Source organism: Ambystoma mexicanum, chromosome 3p, assembly GCF_040938575.1.
Source record: "Ambystoma mexicanum isolate Mex_15411 chromosome 3p, UKY_AmexF1_1, whole genome shotgun sequence".
Lineage (NCBI taxonomy): Eukaryota > Metazoa > Chordata > Amphibia > Caudata > Ambystomatidae > Ambystoma > Ambystoma mexicanum.
The window spans coordinates 909,949,560-909,976,830 of NC_090925.1; the positions used below are offsets into that span (position 1 = coordinate 909,949,560).

Here is a 27,271-nt window from a genome sequence, read left to right on the forward strand (position 1 = left end):
ATGGCCCAACACAAACTTTGTCTCAATGATGATAAGACAGAGCTTCTCATCTTGGGCTCCTCTCAACGGCTTAACAAATTAGATCACCTGTATCAGTCCTTCATCATTGATGGTAATGTCATTAAAGTGTCCAAGGATACTAAAACCTTGGGCATCTATCTTGACTCCACCCTGTCCCTGACAAGACAAACTAATGCCGTCAGATCAGCGTCGGCATATACCTGCAAACTCATTGCGGCCTGCAGACCTTTTCTAACCACCCCGAATAGCATCACTTTAGCTAGAACGCTCATCATGTCTAAGATTGATTACTGCAGTGCCTTTTTCTTGGGGACCAGCCAGGTCAACCTCAACAAATTGCAAATTACCCAGAACAACGCCATTAGAGCGGCATTAAATATTCCACGAAACCAACACATTTCCGACATTAGGACTAACCTGCATTGGCTCCCTGTCAAACAGAGAATTGCGCTGAAAACATTGGCCCTTACCCACAAATGTTTGACGAACAAGGCCCCCCTCTACCTTTCCAACCGCCTCTCCCTCCACACTTCCTCTCGACCCCAAAGAACTGCCCAGACACACAGTTTATCCTTGCCTAGTTTTAAACTCCAAAAAGCCGGGGGTGTGAGCTTCCCTGTTCTGGCCACTAAGCTTTGGAACACTTTTCCTTCCACTATCAGGACTGAGCCTTCATTCAATTCATTCAAAATGAAAACCAAATCTTGGCTTGTTGCTCAAATCTAAGATAGCCTTCTGCCTGTAGTAATCAACTTGAGTTTTTCCTCTAAACTTTGCTTAGCCTAAACTTTGCTCTTATGTTTATTGCTCATGGTGATCACCTCTGTATTATACTGTAAATGTATGTTCTGTGCTTTATTTTGTATATGATGTGTATTCTATGTCAATATGCTTACCAAGTTCTTCGCGTCCGGATGCCTCTGGGCCTGACGCGTGCTACAAATAAAACACATACAAATAAAAAAATAAAATTAAAAAAACCTCTGCTTATTATTTCCTGAATACCAAATCCACCTTGACATAACTCTATGTCCCGTCACTCTGATTATCATTTCCTGCAAACCCAACCTGCTCAGACAAAACACTACAATTCCCGTGCCCAGGCCCAACCGTTCAGGGGGTGGTGTTGCCCTTATCTTCCCTGAGTGGATTCCTGCCACTGTCACTCCTACGCAGACCTACTCCTCTTTTGAATGTCTTGTCTGCCGACTTTCTCTCTCTCCTAGCTATTCCCTTACCGTGGCTACTATCTATCGGCCACCTGGCCAAATTTCCTCCTTCCTCTCTGAGTGGGCTGACCTCTCCTCCTCACTCCTGTCCTCAACCACCCAACTCCTCTTTCTCGGTGACTTCAACATCCACCTCGATGCCTCCTGTCCCCCCTCAGGTCTCTTCCGCGAACTCTGCAACTCTCTCTCACTCTCTATTCTCCCGTCTGGGCCTACTCACTCTGCAGGGCACACTCTTGATGCTCTGATCTCTTCTGACCTTCCCCTCTCCCTCCCTCTCTCCACTCCTCTCTCTTGGAGCGATCACTTTCTCCTATCCTCCCACCTCTCCCTCCCTACCCCACAGGCAAAGCCACCCTCCTCACTGCCACCCACCTTCTCGGTCATCCGACCCATGAAGCGCGTGTCAGCTGAGGCCTTCGCTGCTACCTTCTCAGCCCCTTCTCCCCCCTCGGCTGACTCCCACCCTGACGCAGCCCTCTCCATGCTCTACTCCTCTATATCTGATACTCTCGATATCCTTGCCCCCGTCATGAGAATCCGCCTGAAGCCCAAAGCCAAATGCAACTCCTGGTATGACTCGGATCTTGTCACCCTAAAACGCAAGTGCAGGGTGGCAGAGAGGAAATGGCGTGCTTCATGTTCATCCTCTGACAAACTGGCCTGCCGCCTGCTCCAAAGGCAATACCGGCTCTCCGTTCTCACCAAGAAGAGAGCCCTTATCCAAGCCCGCATCTCTGAGGCATCTAACAACTCGGCCGAACTCTTTAAAATCTGCAAGGAGCTGGCCAACCCTGCTGCAGTCTCTACCTCTCCTGTCCCCTCCCAGGCCCTCTGCACTGCACTGGCCTCGCACTTCATCTCAAAAACTCAGGACATCCTGTCCTCGCTCTCCTCCTCTCTCCTCCCTCCCTCTCTTCCCTGCTCTTCCTCTTGCTCTCTTGCAGCCGCCCCTCCGCCCTCCTTCTCTGCTTTTCCACCTTTTTCTGCTGATGAGGTTTCCAGACAAGTCCGATCTATGAAAACCTCGTCTAAACAGGTTCACCCCTGTTCCTCCAAAACCATCAAGGACCACATCGACTCCCTGGCTCCTGCCCTAGCTGACTTTTGCAACCACTCATTCGCCTCTGGAGTCTTCCCATCCCCCCTCAAGCACTCCCTTGTGCACCCCCTGCTCAAGAAACCCTCTTCTGACCCCTCCTGCCCGGCCAACTATCGCCCAATCTCCATCACTCCCTTCCTGGGCAAGCTCCTGGAGAAATTGGCCATCTCCCAGCTTAACCTCCATGCTGAATACGTTGGTAATCTTCATGACCATCAATCCGGCTTCAGAGCGGCCAGAAGCACGGAAACTGCTCTCCTGAACATCCGTGAGGACCTGCTCCTGAACCTCGATTCCAACACTCCCTGTGTTCTCATTCTGCTCGATCTCTCCTCTGCCTTTGACACTGTCAACCATGCCATCCTGCTCAACCGTCTCCGTGATAACCTGGGTATCACTGGTCAGGCTCTGGCATGGCTGACCTCTTTCCTTTCTGGTCGACCCTCCCAGGTCCAAATGGGCTCCTTCCTCTCTGACATCTTTTTCTCCACCTGTGGTGTCCCCCAGGGATCCAACCTCTCTCCCTGGCTCTTCAATCAGTATCTGGCACTCCTTGCCCACCGCATCGCCGCTCTCTGCCCCCACTTTCAGTGCTATGCGGACGATACCCAGCTCATTTTCAGGCTACCCTCGGCCTCCTCCTCTCCTTCCCTCATCTCCGACTGTCTGTCTTCTATCCAGGAATGGTGTGCCGCCAATGACCTCTGCCTTAACGCCAGTAAGACTGAGATTCTACTCATCGGCACACCCACTCCCTCCTTTCCTGCAGCTCTCTGGCCGGCCTCCCTTGGCCCCCTTCCTGCCACTACCTGCAAAGCTAAAAACCTCGGGGTCATCTTCGACTCCACACTCTCCTTCTCTCCTCATATTTCCGACGTCTCTAAGAAGTCACATTACCAGCTGCACCTCCTCAGAGGTATTCTTCCCTTCCTCTCCTTCCCCCAGAAGCTCACTGTCTCCCGAGCCCTGGTTCTCTCAAGGCTGGACTACTGTAATAGCCTCTATCTTAATCTGCCTGCCTCCACTCTCCGCCCTCTGCAACTTATCCAGAACAGAACTGCGAGACTTGTCCTTGGCCTCAAGCCCAGGGACCGTATCTCTCCAGGACTGAAATCTCTTCACTGGCTCCCAGTGGCTGCGAGGATTAAGTTCAAAACCCTCTGCATTGTCCACAAGGCCTTCTGGGGCCTGGGGCCACAATACCTTCAACTCTCTCTTCCTAAATATCTGCCTTCACGAGCCCTTCGCTCATCCGTCTCCAACTCTCTCATGGTCAGCCGCTTCTCGAAGCAACGAGCTGGGGGCAGATCTCTCTCAGCAGCAGGGGCCTCCCTCTGGAACAGCCTTCCTGCCTCCCTGAAACTTGAGGAGAACCATCTCCGGTTCCGGAAGCACCTCAAAACCTTCCTCTTCGCTTCTGCCTTCTCTCTCCCTCTCCCCTGCTAAACCTCCTTAACTCCCCTTCGAAGTCTGCACTTAACCTGCATCTGGGCCACTCTGTGACCTCGGCCCAGGGCCCAGCCACTCTCCACTTGCACTGCCTCCCTGGCTCCCCCTGCACTTCGGGACTGTCACTGCATCCCTACAGCCGCCTTCCCAGCACTTGCTCTGCACTTACCTCGCACTTGCCACCAGCTGGCCCTTTTATTTATTATTTATTATTTTATTACGCTACTTACCCTGTATTGCACTTTCCCCCCCACCTCCTCCCCCTGCACTTCTCCTTTTCCCATTACCTCTGCACTTGCGCGATCTGAATGACACCTGGCCTAGTAGGATCGTTTGTCTGTCTTCCCCTTGTTTCCCCCCCTCCCTGCCTCGTCGCGCCTTGAAACACTCGTGTATAGGCGCGTTACAAATACCATATCATATCATATCATATCATAATTGCAGTTTGTTGCACATACCCATCAAATCTCACCCTTCTGAATGTATCCAAATCTCTAGCAGGAAAAAGGCATACAACACCCCTTCCTCTCTATACCCCGTCGGTTATTCGAAATCTCTAACTTCCCCCGTTTCCGATACGAACACCTTTCAACAACAGACTTGTAATAGGACTGTTTACCTGACCTGTGCCGGCATGAGGGTCAGGCAAGGTCAGGCAATTGACTTGAAGCACGCACACCTGACAGCCCTTTCCTTTCACCCTAGGGATAAAAGGTGGAGCAAGAGGGTCCAGTACGAGCACGGCAGACAGCACAACAAGACGGCTAATCAGGTGAGGCAGATGAAGAGAAGAAGAAAGGCGGCAGGAATCAAATTTGGCAAGCAGAGAAGTGACCTTGCCCTTTTTGTCCCAGGCCCGCTGAACCTTTGTGGAAGAGTGCCAAAGACAATGAATAATAGCACAAGTGTCTTGCAGCAGATGTCAACGGTACATGGGGCAAGCCTATGCCACTAAGCAGGAGCAAGGTAAGCTCCCGCAAGCAGGGTACCGGCTTTTACTGCAATGAAGAAGAAAAGACAAGCAGTTCATCATAGCCGGTGAGTCGAAAAGGGAAAACGATAAGAACCGGGCTGTGTTGAGTGAGACTTGCAAAGTGGCAAGTTTGAAACAAGGTCTATTAACTGTGAAAGAGCTGTAACCAGTGTTAAAGGGGAAACCAGTTGTAGAGGGAAACCGGCACCATGTGGGTGCTAACTCAAGAGACTCTGGTCGAGCCCCATATGAGAGAAACTACAGATACCAGAAGGCCGTAGGAGAGCCAGCAGAATAGGTCAAAGTGGTCATAAGGAGGGTCAAGCAAAGTTCCCATACAATTGAAAGACTTTGATCTACAAGCCAAGAGGAAACAAGGGAAGCGAACCCCAAGAGAGGCAAAGTCTAAAGTCCCGGGAAGCAGTGTTTTGGCAGAAGTGAACCCGGCAGAGGGAGGTCCACTATGAACTGTTTGAAAATACATTGAAAGGGAAGTAAGTCCTGCGAAAGAGAAAAGAAGGTCTGAGCCCGACCGAGGGAGATCCAGAGAAGAGAGTGGTCCTAGCGCGACCAAGGGAGACCCAGGGAGTGTAGCCATCTCCCAAGCATTGGCAGTCAAGAGGGGTCCGAGCCCGACCGAGGGAGATCCAAGGGTAAAGCTATCACCCAAAGGTTAATTCAGAAAGGACTGTCATATAATTTGTGCAATGAGATATGCAAGAAGGGTCAGCGCCCAGAAGAGGGGGCCCCAGGGGTGAAGCCATTATCCTACGTGAAACTGTGGTAAATAATTGAGAAGGGTCAGCACCCAGAAGAGGGCATATACATTTGTTTTAGAATATTGCCACCTTTCTATCTCTCAACAGACCACTTTAATGCAGTTTTTCCTTTTTGATCTCAAATTCCTTTTACTTCTTCCTGATCTTGATTTTATCTTCTGCTACCTTTGTTGTGCCTTTCCTGAGCAAATATCCACCCTTCTCTTTTGATATGATTAGATCATTTATAACGCGCCTGTACACAAGTGTTTCTAGTGGCGACAGGACAAGGCAGGAGATACAAAGGGAGGACAAAATAAACGATCTTGATAAGCCTTGTATCATTCAGATTGTGCAAGGGGGAAGAGAGAGGAGAAGTGCAAGGGGGAGGGAAGGGAGACAGGCTCAGGTAAGTGCTACCAGGGTGGCCGGCTCAAGTAAGTGCAAGAAGGCAGGGGACTGTAGGGTTACAGATACAGTCCCAAGTGTGTTGGAGGTCCGGAGGCAGTGAAGGGGACTACTGGTCGTGAAGGAGCCAGGTGCCTGTTAAGGTACAGAGGGTAGCCAGGTAACCAGTTAGTGCAGCAGACAGGTAAATCAGCAGGGGGAGAGAGAGAGAAAGCAGAGGTGAAAAGGAAGGTCTTGAGTTGCTTCCGGAACCTGAGAGAGGCAAGGAGGCTGTTCCAGAAGGAGGCCCCAGCTGAGGACAGAGATCTACCCCCGCTCTCTGCCTGGAGAAGCGCCTGACCCTCTGTGAGTTGGAGGTGGATGAGCGGAGGGCTCGAGAAGGGAAATGCCTAGGAAGAGAGAGTTGGATGTAGTGTGGTCCCCGGCCCCAGAAAGCCATATGGACACCACAGAGGGTCTTGAATTTGATTGCAGCCACTGGGAGCCAGTGGAGAGATTTCAGGGCTGGAGCAATATGATCCCTGGGCATAAGGCCAAAGACAGTTCTTGTGGTCCTGTTCTGGATTAGTTGCAAAGGGGCGAAGATTAGAGGCAGGCAGATTTAGAAAAAGTCTGTTGCAATAGTCCAGCCTAGAGAGAACCAGGGCTCTGGAGACCGTGAACTTCTGGGTGAAAATGAGAAAAGGAATAATACCTCTGAGGAGGTGCAGCAGGTAGTGGGATTTCTTAGAGATGTCCGTGATGTGAGGCGAGAAGGAGTGGGTGGAGTCGAAGATGACAAAAAGGTTTTTTGCTTCACAGGATGGCGCAGTTAGAGGGCCCAAGGAGGGCAGCCAGAGTGAAAGAGACGATTGATCTGGATGGCATGGTCGACCATGTTGAAAGCGGAGGATAGATCAAGGAGGATGAGGATAGAAGGAAGGCTAGAGTCGAAATTAGAGAACAAGTCTACACGACTGTTCAGCAGAGCAGTTTCCATGCATCTGGCTGCACTAAACCTAGACTGGTGGCCATGGACAAAACCAACAGATTCAGTATGTAGGGTAAGCTAGGCGAGGGCCAGCCTTTCCAGGACTTTGCCCAAGAAAGGAGTGATAGAGATCAGGCTATAGTTTTCCGGTGAGGAAGGATCGGCACAGTGCTTCTTAAGGAGGGGGTGCACAAGGGAGTACTTTGTGGAGAGGAGGAAATTCCAGTGGCAAAAGCGTGATTGCAGAAATTGGCCAAGGCTGGAGTGAAGGTGTTGATGTGGTCCTTGATGGTTCTGGAGCAGCAGGGGAGCACCTGCTTGGATGAGACTTTCAAAGATCGGACTTGTCTAGGAACATCATCAGGAGAGAACACAGGGAAAGAGGAGAAAGGAGGAAGAGAGAGGGGCCGAGAGAGGTACAGCGAGAGGAAAAGGAGAGTTAAGTCAGGATGCTTTAGTGGTGAAGTGAGAAGCCAGTGCCGTGCAAAGGACCAGGAAGGGGACAGGAGAGGTGGAGACTGCAGCAGGATTGGCCAGTCCCTTGCAGATTTTGAAGAATTCGACCGTATTGTTATAAGCCGCACAGATGCGGGTGTAGATGCACGCTCTCTTCCTTGACAGAACAGAGATTCTGTATTGCCTTTGGAGCAGGAGGCAGGCCAGTTTGTCAGAGGATGAGCCTGAAGCCCTCCATTTCCTCTCAGTTACCCTGCACTTGCTTTTAAGGGTGGCGAGGTCGGAGTCATACCAAGAGTTGCACTTGGAAGTGGGCTTCAAACGGATCCTCATGACAAGGGCAAGGACATCAAGAGTGTTAGTGATAGAGAGTTGCAGGTTGGAGAGGGCTGTGTCATATTGCGAATCAGCAGCAGGCATAAGGAGGAGAGAAAGTAGCTATGAAAGCCTCCACTGACACGCTTCATGGGCCGGATGACCGAGAAGGTGGGTGGCAGTGCTGGAGTCGGCTTCACTTGGGGGACAAAGAGCGACAGGTGCGAGGAGAGTAGAAAGTGGTCAGTCCAAGAGAGAGGAGTGGTGAGAGTGTTAGAGAGGGGGATGTCGGAAGAAGTGAGAATTTCCAGGGTGTGCCCGGCAGAGTGTGTCGAGCCAGAGGTTAGAATACAAAAAAAGAGAGAGTCACAGAGATTGCGCAAGAGCCTTGAGGAGGGGTTAGAAGCATCCAGATAGATGTTGAGATCTCCGAGGAGGAGAAGTTGAGGGGTGGAAGCAAGGAGAGAGGAGGAGATGTTGGCCCACTCGGAGAGTAAAGAGGGCGACCTGGCCAGGTGGCCTATAGATGATGGCCACATTTAGTGAGAGGCCAGGAGAGATATAGAGCCTGCACACCAGGCATTCAAAGAAGGAGTAGGCCTGCGGAGGAATGACAGAAGCAGGAATCCACTCCAGGAAGATCAAGGCTACTCCACCTCCTGGACGGTTGGTTCTGGGTTCAGAGAGGATCTTGTAGCCATCAGGGAGGAGAGTGTCAAAACTCGTGACAGAGCTGGCCATGAACCATGTCTCTGTGAGACCAAGGACATCCAGATCAAGTTCTTCAAGGAGTCAGCAGATGTCGGAGGAGTATTTGACAGCAGAGAGAAAGTTAAGAGTAGCAATGTGGAGCAGATGGCCACATTTGAAAGACTTCCATGGAGGGGTACAGGCATAAGGTACGCCCTGCAGAGGCGGTAGAGGTGCCTGAGAGTGATCAGAGGAGGAAGAAGGAGATTGCAGAGTAGTCAGAGAGGATGAGGAGGATGCCAGAGAGGTGGCGGAAGAGGGAGGTGGTGGAGGAACCAGAGAGGTATAGGTAGGAGTCGAAGAAGGACGGACGTTGATAAGACGTGGGAAACGTTTATCGAAAAGGAGGAGGTTGGGATGAGGGCCCTGGACCAAGACGGTGCCATTCAGATAGACATTAATGATGGTCTTGGAGGAGTGGACGGAAGCCAAGCAGACCTCTCGTCCAGTGCCACCATTAGCGGGAGAGGATAAGAAAGAGGAGAGAACAGAGACCATATGGGGGTACATAGGCCTGGAGAGGGAACAACAAAGAGGATGTCTGGAGGAGGCACTGATGTAGGTATCAATGATAGGGAGGGCTGGGTTGGAGACCAGGATCACCTTTTGAAATTCTTTCTACTAGACTTAATGAAAGGGATAAGATAGGATATAGAGTAGCAGTGGAGAAGTTAAGGGAGCCTGAGAGCACCATAGGGGGTATGTGGAGCAGCAGGAAGAGAAGGGAGCACAAGCAGGAGGGTGTGGAGGAAGGTCACACACTAGGGGCACATAAAGGGGAGAGCACACGGTGAGGACGGGTACAGTTAATGCAGAATTTTGTTATAACAAACCACTCTCAGACATAACTTTCAAGCCTATAATAGGCTGTTGGTACAAATATGCTAAAAATAATAATATTTTGGCAACATCACTTTCTTTTTTCTTTTTCTTTTTTTTGATGTTTTTTTTTTATAAACTTTATTTTTCTTGCACACAGGTAACATTACTGCTTACATATATTGCACATTGCTTCAATACAGTTTACAACATCAGTCAGTTTCCGATCTTGAGTCATCTCGCTCTGCCTTATCCAACAGGTATTGTTTATATCTGTCCCATATGTTCCTTGGTCTGGATTGGGGCAGTACCGAGTCCATGTAGCTTTCTTCTGTATCATTAGTCCACATCATGTCCTTGTCCCAATCTGCCTTTGTTGGGGTGTGTGCACTCTTCCATTTCATCAAAATTGCCCTTTTGGCTATTAGTAGGCTCAAATTCAACAGTCTACGCCAAGTCGGGTTCATTTTCCCAACTGCTCCCAGTAAGCATATCTTGGGTGACCATTCCAGTGGTTGGTCAGCCATCTCATCCAAGGCAGCACCGATCTCTTCCCAGTAACCCCTTAGCTTTGTACATGACCATAGCATATGATAAATATTTGCATCCTCTGTCTGACATCTAGGGCAGGTCCCTGACATGTTGGGATATAGTTGTTTAAGTTTTGCTGGGGTGTAATGTGTTCTCTGCACTATTTTGTAGTGAATTACCTTGTATCTGGAATTACACGATATTTGCTTGGTGAGCGAACAAATCTGTGCCCATTCCTGGTCATCAAACTGCTGTCCCGGGTCTTGTTCCCATTGACTCTTAGTCGCGGTGTTCTCTATTGGGCGTGTTTGAAGTAGTAGCTTATACAATGCCGCCGCAGAGACTTTTTGTGACCCCCCTGTGAATATGTAGCCGAAACCTATATTTATCGCTGGTTCGCTGGGGAATGTGGGGCATGTTTCTTGTACGGCCGATCGCACTTCGGTGTACTGTTGTTTATGTCTATGTGTGTTTCCCACAACCTCTCTGATGTCCGCCCACTGGATGAAGTTCTGGTCAGGGAAGAGTTCTCCCCACTGGGTGATCCCTTTGGATGCCCAATGCATCATGATTTGACTATCTGCACTGAAGGGTGTTTGTGGGTCTCCCCAGAGTGGCATACTTGGGTGGTATAGTCTGTTGGTTTCGAACATATCGGCTATTTTGGCCCATGCAGTGGTCGTCACCTTCGCTGGTTCTATAGTGTTATAGTGCTTGGGGGTAGATCTGCTCATTTTGTGGAGTGCTGTTATCGCTTTGCGCCCTATACAACCGGGCATTGAGGTCGCAGGGTTGAGGAATTGCATCGCCCAATGGGAGGCATGGTGTGCCTGTGCAGCCAGGTAATACAACTCCAAGTCAGGTGCCATCAACCCTCCTCTAGAGTATGTATCAGATAGCTTTTTCCAGCTCACTCTGGGATGTCCTCCCCACACAAACGAGGTGCATGCGCCAGTCAGTGTGGTAAATAAAGAGCGGCCCGGCCAGACAGGTATAGTGCTGAACAAATAAAAAAGCATAGGTAATATAATCATTTTAATCAGTGCTATCCTGCCCATCAATGATATGGGGAGGGCGTTTTATTTTCACGCATAGGGTCTCAGTTAGAACGCAATAGTTCAATGTGCGGGAGAGCTGTGCTGTTCTGGCAATATGTGCGCCCAAATAAAGTATATGAGTAGGGCTCCAGACCAGGCCATATAAGTCGTGTGGTTGCAGTGTATTTTCTGTGATTGGGAATATCTCTGATTTGCTAGGATTAAGACGTAGACCCGCATGTTCCCCAAACCGTTTGACCTCAGCCAGTACCTTGCCCAAGGTTCGATCCGGATTTTTTAGATATAGCAGAATGTCATCTGCATATAGAGTTATAATGTGTAATTCACCGTCTAGCCTGAGTCCTGCTGAGCTGTACCGGGCCTTGAGGATATCTGCCAAAGGTTCAATTATTAATGCGAATAATAATGGCGACAATGGGCATCCTTGTCGCGTTCCCCCCTTCAGTTCTAGTTTGTTTGTTAAAACCCCATTGATTCTTATTTTTGCATGTGGGCGTGTGTACAGTATTTTTATCCATTTCAGAAAATTGGGGCCAAACCCATAGTTGCGCAGTACCCCGAAGAGAAAGGGCCACAAAACCATGTCGAAGGCCTTATGCATATCTAAGGAAACAGCCATGACCTGGACCTCAGGGGATATAGTGGCTAAGATGTTATGGCACCTTCTAACATTGGTTGCAGTGGATCTTCCCCTAACAAAGCCTGCCTGGTCTTTGTGGACCATATACGGCATCAAAGGTGTCAGTCTAGTTGCCAGTATTTTTGCCACTATCTTTGCATCGGTGTTTATTAATGATAATGGTCTATATGACCCACACTCCTCAGGGGGTTTCCCCGGCTTGAGTAAGAGTGTAATTACTGCTTCCCTAGTGGTTTCGGAGAGTTCTCCTTTATGTTGGGCTTCACTCCATACTGCCATTAATCTGGGGACCAGTAGGGGACCAAACTCCTTATAAAACTCAGCCCCCAGTCCGTCAGCGCCTGGTGCTTTCCCGTTAGGTAATGCCTTTATCGCCTCTAACATTTCCGCCTCGGTAATTGCCATCTCTTGCGACTCCCTAGTGTCATCGGCCAGCAATGTTGTCGGTATTTGTGACAGGTATCGATCAATTTCTTCGTCTGTGGAATCAGATTGCGGGGAATAGAGATTTTTATAAAATGTATGAAACATTTCTTCAATCTTGTCTCGGTCAGTGGTAACCGAACCATCTGGCCTTTGCACGCATGGTATGATTGTTGGTCCCCTCTCTCCCTTCACTGTCCTGGCCAGTAACCTCCCGGGGCGCTCGCCCTCCCCGTATCTGCGTGCTGCAACTGGCTTATCAAAAAATTGGATTTCTTGATCTGCTGCCTCATTGTATTCATCTAGTTTTGCTTTCATTTCGGAACTGAGGTGAGATGATGGGGCTTGTGCATATTGTGATTGCAGTGATGCTATATGCGATTCCAATCTGTTCAGTCTACCCCTGATGTCTTTAAGAATTCAATTTTCTGTCGATATTGAGCTTCCCCTTATATAGGCCTTAAATGCTTGCCATACTATTGCTTGACTGGGCACTGAGTTTTCATTGATTTCAAAATATTCCTGTATTTGTTGTTCCACAGCGTTCCTATAGACCAAGTCACGCAACGCTGCAGGTTTAAATCTCCACATTGGTCGCGCTGCTATGGTGCCTGGAATTCGTAATATTAACTGGATTGGGGAGTGATCTGAATATGTTCTGGGATAATGCTGTGCTGCTAGGACCCAGGAAAGGACTACATTATCTACCAGCCACAAGTCTATTCTGGAGTGCATGTCGTGCACCGTCGAGTAATATGTATATTCCCTCTTAGTAGGATTTAATGTTTTCCAGGCGTCCTTCAGACCTAGGTCTCTCATATGTGTAGTTATAGTCTGCGCTGCTTTGGTCAATGTCCTGGCCTGTGTCGATGTGCGGTCCGTTTGGACGTCTAAGATAGTGTTAAAGTCCCCTCCGCATATCAATTGTGCCGTGGGGTAGGCGGCCAATCTCTCGAATATTTGGGAGAAAAACTCTGGATCGTCCACATTTGGTCCGTATATGTTTAGGAGAACTATCTCCTTGTTACAGAGTGTACCATGGAGTAGGACAAACCTCCCTTCAGGATCACATTTCGCTTCTATACATTCAAACTGGAGGGTTTTATGTACTAGAATCACAGTCCCCCTTGCCCGTTTAGAGTATGTTGTGAAGTACTGGTGCGTTCCCCAATTCGGGATTAATTGTCCCCCCTGTTGAGGTCCCACATGAGTTTCCTGTAGGAAAATTATCTTAGTGCCCAGTCTATTGATATATGCCAGGATTTTCCTCTTCTTGACTCTGGACCCCAGGCCTCGGACATTCCAACTTAGTACTTTGATACTTCCATCATTATTTCCAGCCATAACCTATGAAGCAGTTATCGATGTGTGCAAAAAAGCATGTTTCTATTAGGAGCTTGTTGGCCATCATGTTCACTACCTGTGTGCATTTTATTTTATTACCATCCTTAACATAACCGTAACCCAACATTACCAACTTGTTCCCTCCCCTCACCCTCACAGTTCCTCCAACTTCAACTGTGTTCATAGGATCCCAACCCTTCCTTCCCATCACTGTTGTGCACCTGCTACAGGGGGGGGACCTGCGGCATGTACCAATGGCCATGCCATCTTGAGGCTGGTAAACGGTAGACCGGTTCAACTTGGTTGCTCACACGCATATCGTAACCTGTGGGGGCAACACAATTACACAAATCCTGTGATTTCAGCCATATGTACTCCCTGTAAAGGCCGTCCCTGGATGGGGGGGGCGGCTAAAGCTTCGGGAATTGTACATTACATAGCAGAAACATGCCCATATTCACATAATCACAAGTTTCGTTAAGTCTCCCCTATCCTGGGATGATCATTCGGAGCAGGAATATGTGTTTCCACAAAATGTACAGCTTCCTCTGGGAACGTAAAGAAGTGGATCTTGTTTTGGAAATGGATTTTGAGTCTCGCTCGGTACAACATAGCGTACTGAATCTGTCTTTCTCGTAGCAGTTTTTTGACCCCCGTAAACATCTTCCTCTCCTGTTGTACCGCAAGGGTAAAGTCTGGAAAGATGCGTATTATATTAGCTTCCCAACGTAATTCTTTCTTTTCTCTTGCCGCTTTCAGAATTAAATCTCTATCCCTGTAGTTCATCACTCGGGCAATTATAGGCCTATCGTAGGCTCCTGGCTTCGGCTTCGGGGCAAGGGATCTGTGGGCCCGCTCTATGATGAACATCGTCGACCACCCCGGATCACCCAAGAGGGCACGTAAAAGTTCCTCCACTGTCTTTTCCATGGGTGCTTTTATCGCTTCTTCTGGAACTCCAATTATTCGAATATTATTGCGTCTTGACCTCGCTTCTAAATCCCCGCATTTGGACTTCACAGTCCCCAGGTCGATCGCCATCTTCGAGACCGTGGTCTTCAGGGTTTCAAGTGTGTCTTCCGTGGCCGAGATTCTCGTCTCGGCCTCGGTCATGCGTGAAGTGGTTTTGTCCAGTTGTGTTTTGATGGCCGCCACGTTCGCCGTTATCCCATCTAGTTTGTCATTGAGAGCCGAAAAGCCCTGTTGCATGGCGAGGAAGACGGCTTGGGGTTCCATCATCGTTGCCGGAGGGGTCTGTTGTTCGTGTAGGATCGTGCTCTCTGCCATCGTCAGGCCTGGTTCTTTCTGCAGTGGTGGCGTGAACTTATCAATGGAACCCTAACTCTTCTTGGGGCCAAAGCCCTTTGGCATTGTTCCCTCGGGGTCAATTAGTCTGCGATACGAGCTGCAATGTGCCCTTCTCTGCGCTACGGTTCTGTGGCGTGATACTCTGATTTACTTCTGGGAAAGCGTGCCGAGTGGAGGAGTGCCGCCCGTCCCCCTATAAAGTGATCCCATGAGCCCGCACCAACATGGCCAACCTCGCCTCGCGGTTGAGTTACGTGGTTATAGGGAGTTGTGTCTGTTATTTGCAGTTGTCCACGGGGAGCCCGTTTTGGCCCGAATCCGATCCGTGCGTATCACGGAGGTATTGTTGGAAGAGGGTAAGAGGGGAGGATCGCCGGCGTTCTGGGGGTACACATAAATCTTACAGCTCACTGTGCGTCCCCCCCGTTATGACCGTCCCACTTATCTGATCGAGTTTGTCTGGTTCACCTCCTGGGGGCTCCGCAGTTCCCGCGCGCGCTTCACGCGCGACACCTCTTCGGGCCGCTGCCGCAGGAGTCTGATGGGGGTATTGAAGGGGGGCCACTCGCGGGTTGCTCAACGAGGAGCGGAGCGCCCACGGCCTTTCCAAGCTGGTTGTTGCACCGTCCGTTGCCAGCGAGTATCCGCGTTGTCGCTCGCCAGGCTCCTCCTCTCGCTCCTCGGCTGTCCCCAGGCGCCGCTTCCCTCCGCACGTGAGGTACTAATCCCAATTTTTCTCTGAAATTTTTCAATTGCCAGACTCCAAACTTTCCCAGTTTGTTCCGCCGATGTTGCCACACCTTCTGTACAGTTTCTGTCAGGAACCGGTCATCGCAGGCGGTTATGTCGGCATTACGGTCTTGGTCCACGCCGGAGCTCACACGAGAGCGACCATTTTCTCTCGCCGGCAACATCACTTTCTAACATGGGCTTCAAGTGCTTGATATCACATTTTGTTGTAGCATATGCTCACTGCTGCCTGATGTTTCATTACAGCTTAACATCATGTGGCTTTGTTTTTGATGTGGTTTTTCGATGATATCTATTGCATATGAACATCTTTTTTTGTAGAAGATTGTATAATAGAGCCCTTGCATCCTCATGGAATATATGCCAACACGCAATGTGCCCTTATCCCTGATGTGGTGCTACGCAGAAACTGTGCTGCCCATGCACAAGGTTTTTTATTGCAGCGGCGTAAGGGCACCTCCCTGATATGAGGGTGTTAACCTTCTGTTCCAGCTGATCAAAGTGGAACATACATCCATGGTCAGCGAATATTTTCTGATACCTCTGTATTGTAAACGATCATGCATTGACAATTTGCATGGGTGTATAGGAATATGGTGGGTCGAAATGAGGAATAACAATGTAGTAAGTTGTTTTTTCTTTAGTTGGAAAGGGTTGGGGCATTGAAATAAGGAATGACTCAGTGGTAATCATTCCTTTTCTTTGGTTGGCGTAGGGTGAAGACAGTGACCCTCATTCCGAGCTAGGAGGTAAGTACAGGTACTTTCCGGCATGGCGGAAAGTACGACACCTGCCTAGTGTCAGACCGCTAATTTGCGGCCCATTCCGACCTCGCGGACATGCGCTTTTCGCCATGCCGGAAAAGTACCTAGCGGCATGCCGCTAAATGACCCGAAAAACCCCCTACCGGCATGCTGCGACACGTATATAACAACACCGCCTTGGAAGCAGCAGCGTCTGTAAATAACGGTGACCGTAATTTCCAGATCCCGTAAATTACGGTCACTGCAAAACAGCGGAACTGGAAATTTCATCATTGCACAGGAACGGGAAAGAGCGCTGCGGCCATCTTTAAAAACACAATACATTGACATCTTCATCAGGCAGCACCCCTGAGAGCAATCCAAAGTCGGGGAAAGGACCACACAACCAGGAACTATGCCAAAAGCCCCAAAGAAGTCTGTGGACCGGCTCCGCAAGAAGAGATTCAGCCCTGAAGAGCTGCAGGCCATGGTGGACTACCTGGCAGAGCATGCTGACGTTGTGTTCAGCCCCGACATGCGGAGAGAGTCAGTAATCCGTAAGAAAAACATCTGGGCACAAATCGCCCAGAGGGTGAGCGCAGTAGGCACCACCCCCCGCACCCGCAAGCGGTGGGATGACTTGCGGGTGCGGGTGCGGGGCCTCCTCTCCACCAACCGGAGTCAGGCAATGCAGACTGGAGGGGGCCCAAGTTCCCCAGTGAGAGTTGAGCCATGGGAGGAGGCATGTGCAGCGTTGATCGGGACGGAATCGATTGAGGGCGTCGGCGAGATAGAGTGTGGGGCAACGTCGTCTGCCAAAGGAGGTGAGTGTCCAAAGTCAACACTGCCAATGGCAATTGCATGATGTATACTCCCCCAAGGGCCATCAAAGGCGCCTTGTCATGTTGCCTTCCCCCCATCCAACTAATGCAGAGCCAACTGCCACGCAATCAAGGGCCAAGTGCAAGTACATAACGCACATCAACCATAGTGCACTAACTTGCACATCCCATCATTCACACTGTGCAGCAGGTTCGGCAGCGTGCCAGCCAGACAGCACATTACCTGGCCAGGATGAGTCACTCCGAAACCTGCATACATATCATACTCATGCACATGTACCACTGCTGTTGCTACACCCAAAAGGCCACAAACCCCAAATGACTGAAATGTGAATGCAGCATGTATGCTATTAGGACATCATACAATCACTCATGTTGGCCCTCTCTTCTACCCCCACAGGCACTGATCATGAGAGCGGCGAGCCACAGACAAGGCGTCCAACCACCTCCATGGGCAGTGGCAGGGTCCGGCGCATTACAGCACCAAAATAAACACCCACCCCTGCTCCTGAAAGGTCAGTGGAGGCTGCACCACCCCAATCCCTCCCAGCATCTGCACCTGCCACAATGGCCACCCCAACGTCAGCAGAGTCCAGTATTGCTGGGGAGGTTGCAGCTACGGGCCCCGAAGAGAATGTGGACAGCCCTTCATCAATCTGTGAGGTGTCCAGGAAGGAGTTTTACCCCACAGTCCACACCCCGGAGCCCAGCAATGTCCCCATGGCATCATGCAGTGACTCTGGGGATCCTGAAATACCTGGCCGTACTGCTCCAACAGACACATAGGGGTACGATGATCGTGGCCCAAGTTCACCAGTCCAGTCCATGCCAGAGCACGTAGGGCCAAGTCACTCCAGTGATGAACACCCATCATCTGATGCACGTCGTGCGACTCAGCTGATTTACCTCATCACTGTGTTCATGGAGGACAACCGCCAGGCCAGGGTGGAATGGCTAAATGAACTCCGGGAAATGCGTCAGGCAGTCACTGAAAGCACTAACAGGTTGTGTGACATCCTAGGACGCATAGCTGATGCCCTTGAGGCTCCACATTCCAATCTGCAGCATCAGCAGGAGGACACAGCCACATCCAGTTGTGACACACCGGCAACTCCTCCGCGACGCACTCTGCGTTCCATGCGGCGCCGGGACATGCCTCCCCCGGGCCCCGGGAGCATGCATTAATCGTCATTGCTGCCACATGTGACCTTAATGTACAACATTGGAGTACTGTTGTGGAGTTGGGGGGAGGGGGGAGTGGGGTGAGGGTTTGTTGTAGAGTTGGGGGGCAGGTAGGAGGGGGGAGGGTTTGTTGTGGGGTTGGGGGGAGGTGGTTGGGCGGGTGGAGGGATTGTTTACACTCATCCTGACAGTGCATGGTCTACAAGTATACACACACCCAGGGCCCTGTGTGCCCATATAATGCCGGCCTCTGCTGTCTTGTGTTTTGGTTATTATGTCCAAACATTGTAAGCCACACGACATGTCCCTCCCATGCACCGCCTCCATGATGATGTCTTGCCCCTTCCTCCTCCTCCTTCACTCAATCTTTATCTGGTACTAGCAGTCCCATGTCAGGGGACAGAGCCACATTCCAAGGGATGCACAATTTGTTTAGTTGTACACATGACATGGGGGTCTTGGACAGCACATGGCAGTAGATGGGTCCCCCACCAGTCCAGCTTCGGCAACTCATATGTGCCTTATGCAAGCAAGGTGGCTGTTTGATCTCCACGCATGCACGGGTATGGCCATTATAATAGGGCTCCCTGGCCCTGGTCTGTGGGTTTCTGACAGGGGTCCGGTACCATGGTGTCAAGGGACAGCTGCCAACACCTGCATCTGTAGCCAATTTTGGTAAGTGTCTGGACTGTCATGTAGGGGAACTGTTCTTGCTTGCATTGCTTTCCGTCTGCACATTGGGGGAATGGCATTGCTTGCGGCTGTGATCCGCCACATGCATGCCATGCAGGTCAACCTAATCCATGTGGGTGCTGTCAGGGGCACCCATGTCATTTGGCATGCCTGCCAATGCATGAGGGCCAACTTCTGTGTCGTATATCTCCTGGGAAGTCCTTGTTATGGATTTGTAGCCCCTTGTGTGCCTGAGGAGGTGCTCCAGCCCTTCGTTCTGCGTCCGTGTACTGGACGGTTGTGACATGCCATGCATGGGTCCAACTGTGTGCTGATAGGTGCCTGTGGCATGGGTGTGGGGCACAGGCACCACCTTCAACTGTGCCGGGAGAGTGGTGTGTATTTGTATGCTGCTCACTTATCTAGTAATTTAGCCACCAAATTATGGTGGTGAGGCTGTCACATTCTAGCGTGTAGGGGGTGTGTGTCTGCTCAGGGGTTTCCTTGAGGTACAGGACCTGCTGCATGGGAATGGGGGCTGCTGGGGTGGTGGCGGAGGCTGCACTGGTGCTGCATGCTGGGCCTGTCTCCCCTTCCTTCTCCCCCTGTGTCTCCTCAGTTGGGTGGCCTGGTGTTTTTGGTGTAGTTCTAGTGGTTGTGACCTTGCTGGCAGGTGTGGGAGGGGGTTGGTGGTGTGTGGGTGTGGTCCTTTTGTGCTCTGGCACACTCCATTGCCTCCACCTGTGCTGATTGTGTGTCTGTGGCTCTGTGGACCACTGCTCAGGGTTCTTTACTCCTTCTCTGAGATGCCTGTGTGTACTCCATGCCGGTAAGTGACTTTACGGCCTTAATGAGGCCGTTATTTACGTGTGCTCCATACTTGTGATCAGCTCCGGTTTACGCCATGCTGCTAATTTCGGCATGGTGGGGCGCGCGGCCCAAGACCGGTATTTACAGCATCGTAGATTAGGGTGCCGTAAATAGTGGTCTGACCGGTCGGATTGGCCCATAGCGGTAAGCGATGCCGGTAATCCTTTACCAGCATCGTTTTTCCCTTTACTCCAACCTCGGAATGACCCCCAGTGGTTGTTTATTCCTTCTGGTATGTGTTCTGTCTAATGCATGGGAGGAAAGGTATTCAAATACATTGACCTGTGGCCTTCTGACCTTACGACCTTGAGTCTTGGAGGATAGCTCTGGGGCAACATGCTCGCCTTGGAAGCAAGATGACACAGAGCAACACAGGTTTGATCCCTGAGTCCGTGCTTAGAAACCTCTGGGTATTAAGTGCATTATAAATAACCAATCAATCAATCAATCTATCCAAAGTGTACCAGAATTTTGTTTGTTGTTAACGACCTTGGTAAAAATAATTATTAGGCAGTATTCTGAAATAAGTCTCACCACTATCAGAATACCCCAACAGTTTACCACAATATACTGCCAAGGATTATAAAATAGCACCAAATACCACCATAATATCATGAAGACAGGTCCGCCTCCAGCACAAGTGTGCAGCTGGTATGGACCTGTGAATTTCAGCAATTGTTATTGTATGAAGGTACAGGAAAAGGGTTATTTTAATAGTCACAATGCTATATTTGACCTTTTTGTAGTTTGTGTGTGCGGTTAGATCATAGAACACTATGTTAGCTTGGTTTCAGGGATATTAGACAGCATATTCTGCAGCATACTTTCCCCTGATCAGTATAGAAATGCTGTGTGCAGAACTTTGCATTTTGCAGATCCCAACTATGTGCGGATTGTACGATAAGGACATATCATAACAATAAAAAGTTGAGGCCTCTGTATGTTTTTTACTGCAGCTTCCATGACCCCCAACCATTAACCACGCGGGCTAGGGCAGATGGAACCTGCAGTCCAAAACATCTGGAGAGCAGAAGGGTGTAGATGCATGATTAGTGCAGTGGCAATAAGGTGCCTCACTAACGCCATCATATGTTTTTGATGATTTGAATTATGCAGTTTCAGTCTGTGAATGGTGCACAGCTATGACCCTGATTAGCAAAATATACCTCCATGCAGGGACTGAAAATCTGCCTTTGGGATCTTATCCTGTCCTTTGACAGAACAAAGGCTGTTTGTCCGAGAGCTTGCCTCACCATCGTCACAGACTGGTGTGGTATAAACATTTTACATTTTTAATATTGCACTAACCTTAGCACTGTAGGAGAGGTTATGAGCTAAAGAATGTGTGCAGTATATTCTGTATGTAGTTTAATACATTGATACAAACACGTAGGGCCTGATTCACAGAAGTGTTTTATAATGGCGCAATCCCATAGAAAAACACTTGGTGAATCAGGCCCTTAGTGTTGGGGTAAATAGAGTGTGTTAGGCCAGAAAAGTGCTGGCATAGAAGCAGGCGCAAAAACACAAACACATTGCTAGGTACAGAAAATAAAGCAGAATTAAAAAGCTGAAAGTGGAGGAAAGATTCAGAGCACGCAATGTAACAGCGTGATGGCCCTTGAACCTGGCAGCTTATTGTTCATACTAAGGCAAATGCAGGGAGGGTAGAAGGAAGTAAAAATGTTGCACATTCCTCTGGGCCACAGGATGGGGTGATGAATGAAAATGCTGTTCAGAGGTAACCAGCGTAAAGACTGGGAAATTACAAGGGGTTGTGATAGGTGACATCACAGAGTAGGAGGGAAAATGTTCAAGAAGACATACAGAGCCATATGAAGGGAGAAGTGTTGGTTGAAAGTGGTTAAAAAGTTACAGTGAAAGAACAAGAAAGAAAGGATTTTGACTTCGGTTTGGGCTAATTTGGCTGGGCTTTTTACTGGAGTTGAAAACTGTTGGGTTTTTGAGCAGACTAGCTCTGTTGCCTCCGATCGAATCTAGTGAGAAACCTTGTGACTGGCTCATTGATTTTGCTACTCTTGGACATAAAGTCTTTGATTTTCTTGCTATTCCTGGTCGAAACTGGGAGGTTGTGAAAGGCTTCCTGGAGAGAGAGGGCTGTGCTGCGTGGATGGAGATTTGACAAGGATCATGTGCTTGGATGCCAATCAGAGTTGCTGGGAGTTGGAGCTGCCGAGGGAATTCTATGAAGGCTGTGGATTGATTCCGAGGCGACATCTTGGCAGGGAGGGGCAGAGACACGCCTACATGCAAGAAGGGTGCTGGCAAGCCAAGGTTGGGGCAACCCTTCTGAAAGGCAGAGAGTCCAGCAATCGTTCCAGGGGTGAGTGTAAATAGGTGAACAATTAAATAGGACCCCTCCGACAGACTAAGTGGCAAGGTGTCAGACTGGACACAAAGGGCATTACTTCCTTAATCTTTACAGGTACCAAAAGAATAATGGAGTAGCCAGTTTTAAAACTATGAAGGAGAGTTTGTCCCTTTAGTGCGGGGGAGTCATGATCTAACAACCCCTCCAATGATAAGCAAGCGAAGGAAGAAATATAACGTATTCCAGAAAATAACTGAATCCATAATGCTTTTATACGGCTTGCATAGCAGCTGAATATTTTGGGTTCGTCTAAACTAAAAAAAGATATGTTTATTCTAAAGTAAGTCAAAATAAGGCATGTTGTGTTCTGTGCATTTACTCCATGATAAAGTTTCTCTTTCTTTGTTAGTATTATCATACAGGTAAATTATACAATGACAGTGCGTGTTTCTTGCTGATGGAATTGAATATATAAAGTGTCTTACTTTAGAAGTGTGTAGTGGTTTTCCTTGCGTCTAGAGTTTGTCCATTTTGTTGCATATAGAGGTAATTGGGCAAAATGAATGAAAGGCGCAGTGTGAAGCCTGAAGATTCCTAGCTAAGGTCCTGTGGTATAAAAAGAAAGGAAGAGGCAGGCTAACTCTTCCTACAGCACCAAAGCATTCAGACACCTGTCTGAATGCCAAAATGCTTGAAAGGATACATACGTCACAGTCTCCTCCTACTCACTGTATATCTGTGGCCTAGGCCGGCACATAAAGATACATGTGCTCCCACCCTGTTGAATGGCAAGAATCCGCATAGTAGGGAAATGATAAACAGCTTCTTGAAAGGATCTGGGCCATCAATATCGAAGAAAGGTTGGGACCAAACCAGCGCCGAGATCTGTGGCCAAACCATCCAATTCAGCCAATTAATAAAGTGATACGGGCAAAATCGACTGAAAGATAATGTAAAAGAAAGATAATTACTTTTCCTACAAGAATAAGAGACACCCACATCCAAACCTTTCCTCGCACTCTCTCCTCCCTTCTATGTCTCTTTCACCCTCTGTAGCCCTGGTTTCTTCTCCATTCCTCTCTCTACATGTCCCTCGTTCTCTCTCCTTCTCTAGTTCCTTCTCCTTCTCAATTTTCTCTCACTACCTGTTTCTTTTCCCTTTCTATCTTCCAAAAATATCTGATCACGTGGTGATGTAGGCTGTGATGATGTCATGGTGATGTCGAGATAAGCATTGTGGTCATATATTTTAGACATTTCAGAAGGAACAGTGTACTCAATTTGGCTATGGAATTATCAAATTGTCCTTTTACATATATATATATATATATATATATATATATATATATATATATATATATATATATATATATATATATATTTATTGTTTCTTAAACCCACTCTATGTGTTTCTCATCTAATAGATACTAAAACGGTGCTCCGATGAAGAACTAATTTGTCCTGAAATGCGTTGAGCTGGGATCTTTATGAGCAAAACTCATTTTATTATTAAAACTTTTTTCATAAAACTATTGGATGAAATATGTTTGTGTTGTTTGACCACATGTATAATTGTGTTTGAAATTCACAACTTTTTGATTGAATATTGCATTCATGAGACCATACACATTTTTCTTACACTTTAAACATTGTGATATATTGACTTAAAGTCCCATACTTTTCCCATAATATTTGGCTTTTTGGAGACCCTTGGGAGTGTGCAGGGACGGGTGTATCCTTTACCCTATGATACTTGGTCTCTTTACAAGTTTTACTCTCTCCATCTTTCTCAAACTAATTTTCGGAATGTCTCTCTTAATGATGTATTCCACTTAAGTGTTATTCCTGTTATAATACCGTCTAGTTTGCTTGCTTGAGAGCTTCAAAATATGCTCCCATTTTGTCTCTTCTTCATTGACAAAGATATTATGCCTGGGCGTCCCTCCAATGGGTTTATGGTATAGACTCTGTTTGCTTTCCCTCTTGGGATCAAGGATTCCTTAGGCGTCAGGACATTAAGACTGTGTTTCCTCTCCAACAGATTCTGCTATCCATAAGAAGGAGGCTGAAAGGATCCAGGCCCTTTATGACCAAACAGTTTCCCTTCCATGCTTCGTGCCCAGCTTGCAGAATGCCGAATGGTTTTCTCTGTATTGGTTCCGCCGACAGGATGGCGTCTCTCGGCTAGTGAATGTTTACCGAAGCAGCCTGTACAGTTTCACGCCCATCGCAGAGGTGCCATCCAACCGGACACAGCTGTGTCCCAGACGAATGCGGGATGGCAATGCTTCCCTGAGGATCCAGCATGTTCGAGTTTCAGATGCTGGCATGTACACCTGCTTTGCTCTGGTCAACAATTTGACCATTGTTATACAGGACGTCATGCTGGAGGTTTCAGGTAGGTGCCACAGAGTTAGACAGAAGAAAGTGGTCAGGTTTAATGCTGGATTACTAATTGTGTGCAGAATCAGGCGACAGAATCAGGTGCCAAGAACCCTTTCACTTAAGGCAGTGGGTGGGGCGAATAACCTGGGAATATAGCATGTGGTGGGACCAAAGGGACAGTCACAGTTGCATCTGAGATGAGTCTATGTTTGATAGCAATCCCTTTGGACCTATGAATAGTTCATATATACTAAACCCTGTGCCACTGTGGGCTGACACTAATGCCCAGATATACAGTGATGGGGAAGGAGGGGCTGGTGTACAGTTTATACACTTTCTGTGACACTCATTTCACAGGTTATAGAGCCCCAGGACAGACACCAGGAATCCTGAGATTATCAGGCACTTTGTAAATCGCCGAAAAGTCAACGATGTGATTAGTGCACAACCAATATAGCCTTGAGGGGCAGTCACCAGGATGGGCGAGCTTAGAACACAGAAGTCAGAGCTCTTGTATATCTCTACAGCTGTTACACACCAATCCACAGTCAGGGTTGTAAACGGAGGGTAACAATAATTGCGGTATTGTACAGCATCTAGTATAGTAGTCAGAGGGACCAGCAATCCTTAGGCAGTTAGCTAGTGTGCAAGATATAGTTCTTTGTAAACTCAGCAATACACCTTAAATCTGTGAAAAATGGTCAGGGGCCATCACTAACCTTCGTATGGTCATGTGCCCACAGCCCCCTACAGTCGCCCTGAAATCACTGTGTCCAGACTGGGGCCCATCTTCCTGATGAAATGTAGCTCTCATGGGGGATACCCAGAAGCCTCGGTACAGTGGCATGATGGCAAACGACAGTTCTTCGACACCCTGAATACCCTGCAGGTGCAGAACAGGCTGGGACTGTATGAGCTGCAGAGCCACATGCTGCTGGAGCCACCCAGAGACCAGATGGTGTGCTGCTCCATCAGCAACAAGCTTCTTCTCAGCATCAATACGGTGTGCACCAAGCTGAGTGGTGAGTCTTTCTTTGAAAACACTGCTTATTGGGTACGTCTGGGCTCTGGGAAAGAGCCGGAGTTCAGAGGTCCTGCTCTTTTTGATTGATTTTTTGATATTCAACTATGCCATCTCTACAGCCAAGAATGGAGCTGTTAAAGTTGTCTAATTGCTAGTGTCTGTTGTCAATCATTCTCATGTTTTTCCCTGCAGTAAAGGGCTGCTCTTGCTCTTCTCCCCAATGAAGGAAGGAACGTCAAAAAAGTTCACATATCTACATACAGTTTTTACCTCCATATCCTGGGTGGAGGTAAACATTGGAAGTTTTGGTGAGCTATTTCTTAGGGAGATATTCATTAAGCCCTGTGCTCAGGGTCTTTAGGTATGTCTTCCTGACTTGGTTACCAGTGATTTCCTCAAGATCCCCCCCCCTTCTAAGTGGTACTGTTGCAGAACAAACAACCCTGGCCTAACTCTCAGATGGTAGAGTGGGGGTGGTTAACAGGCACATCATGCAATTTTCACAAATAGCAAATGAAAGAAGGTCTGCACATTATGTGTATACACACTATCGGGCCAATTCATAGATTTCAGCGCAGAGGCAGCGCACGCGAGCAGCGCAGAGAGGGAGCGTGCGCCTTCGTGCGCCAACCGTGTGCGCTAAACAGCATTTTGGCGCACCACGTATTCATGGAATTACCAAGCCATATTGAGCGCTGGCGCAGTGAACATCCCGCAGTGCCAGTTACGCCCCCAAGAACGCCTCTTGCGCAAGGAAAAGCCATCGATTTGCCCAATGCAGCGCAAAGGGCTGTGCTAACCCTGGACCAGTTTACAGGGCTGCTACACTGTAATCGCGTGAAAATACTACGCGTCCCCGCTCTGGCCAGCCAAAACACTTGAAAATGTACTAGCGCACCCCTCGGAATACGCGTACCCCGCTCGCGTCAGGTAAATTGCATAGAAAAAGTAGCCCCTGTGGTGTGGGCTGCCTGTGGGGCATGACCAGGGTGGATGGGCTGCCTGCGGGGCATGGAGAGGGTGAGTGGGCTGCCTGTGGGCCATGCCCAGGGTGGATGGGGTGGCTGTGTGAATTTTGTGGATGCGCGGGGAGTTTCACACGTGCTAGGGATTGGGAGAGCAGGGTATGTGTATTTTGGGGCTACGTGGGGAGTTTCACACGCGATAGGCCTTGGGCGAGCATGTTACATGTCTGATTTGGGTATGCGGGAAGTTCCACATGCGATAGGCCTTGGGTGAGAAGGGTATGTGTATTTTGGGGGTACGCAGGGAGTTTCACATGCGATAGGCCTTGGGCGAGCGTGGTACGTGTATGACTGGGGTACGCGGGGAGTCTCACACACGATAGGCCATGAGCGAGCGTGGTACATGTATGACTGGGGTACGCAGGGAGTTCCACACGCAATAGGCCTTGGTCGAGCAGGGTACGTGTATTTTGGGGGTATGCGGGGAGTGTCACACGCGATAGGCCTTGGGCGAGCAGGGTACATGTATTTTGAAGTACGCAGAGAGTTTCACACACGATAGGCCTTGGGCGAGCGTGGTTAGTGTATGACTGGGGTGGGCGGGGAGTCTCACACGCGATAGGCCATGGGCGAGTGTGGTGTGTGTATGACTGGGGTACACGGGGAGTTCCACACGTGATAGGACTTGGGCGAGCAGGGTACGTGTATTTTGGGGGTACGCGGGGAGTGTCAAACGCGATAGGCCTTGGGCGAGCAGGGTACGTGTATTTTGCGGGTACGCAGGGAGTTTCACACGTGATAGGCCTTGGGCGAGCGTGGTACGTGTATGACTGGGGTACGCGGAGAGTCTCACATCCGATAGGCCATGGGCAAGCGTGGTACGTGTATTACTGGGGTACGCAGGGAGTTCCACACGCAATAGGCCTTGGGTGAGCAGGGTACGTGTATTTTG

At 49.0% G+C, this 27,271-nt stretch overlaps 1 protein-coding gene across 1 annotated transcript in view; it reads left to right on the forward strand.

Annotated features, from left to right (window-relative positions):
* LOC138579647 (CD276 antigen-like) overlaps positions 1–27,271 on the forward strand; it is a 122,597-nt gene that overhangs the window by 43,250 nt on the left and 52,076 nt on the right. Inside the window, exons 3-4 of the mRNA XM_069649899.1 lie at positions 23,987–24,343; positions 25,074–25,352. Of these exons, the coding sequence (XP_069506000.1) occupies positions 23,987–24,343; positions 25,074–25,352 (636 nt within the window). The remainder of the gene's footprint in view (positions 1–23,986; positions 24,344–25,073; positions 25,353–27,271) is intronic.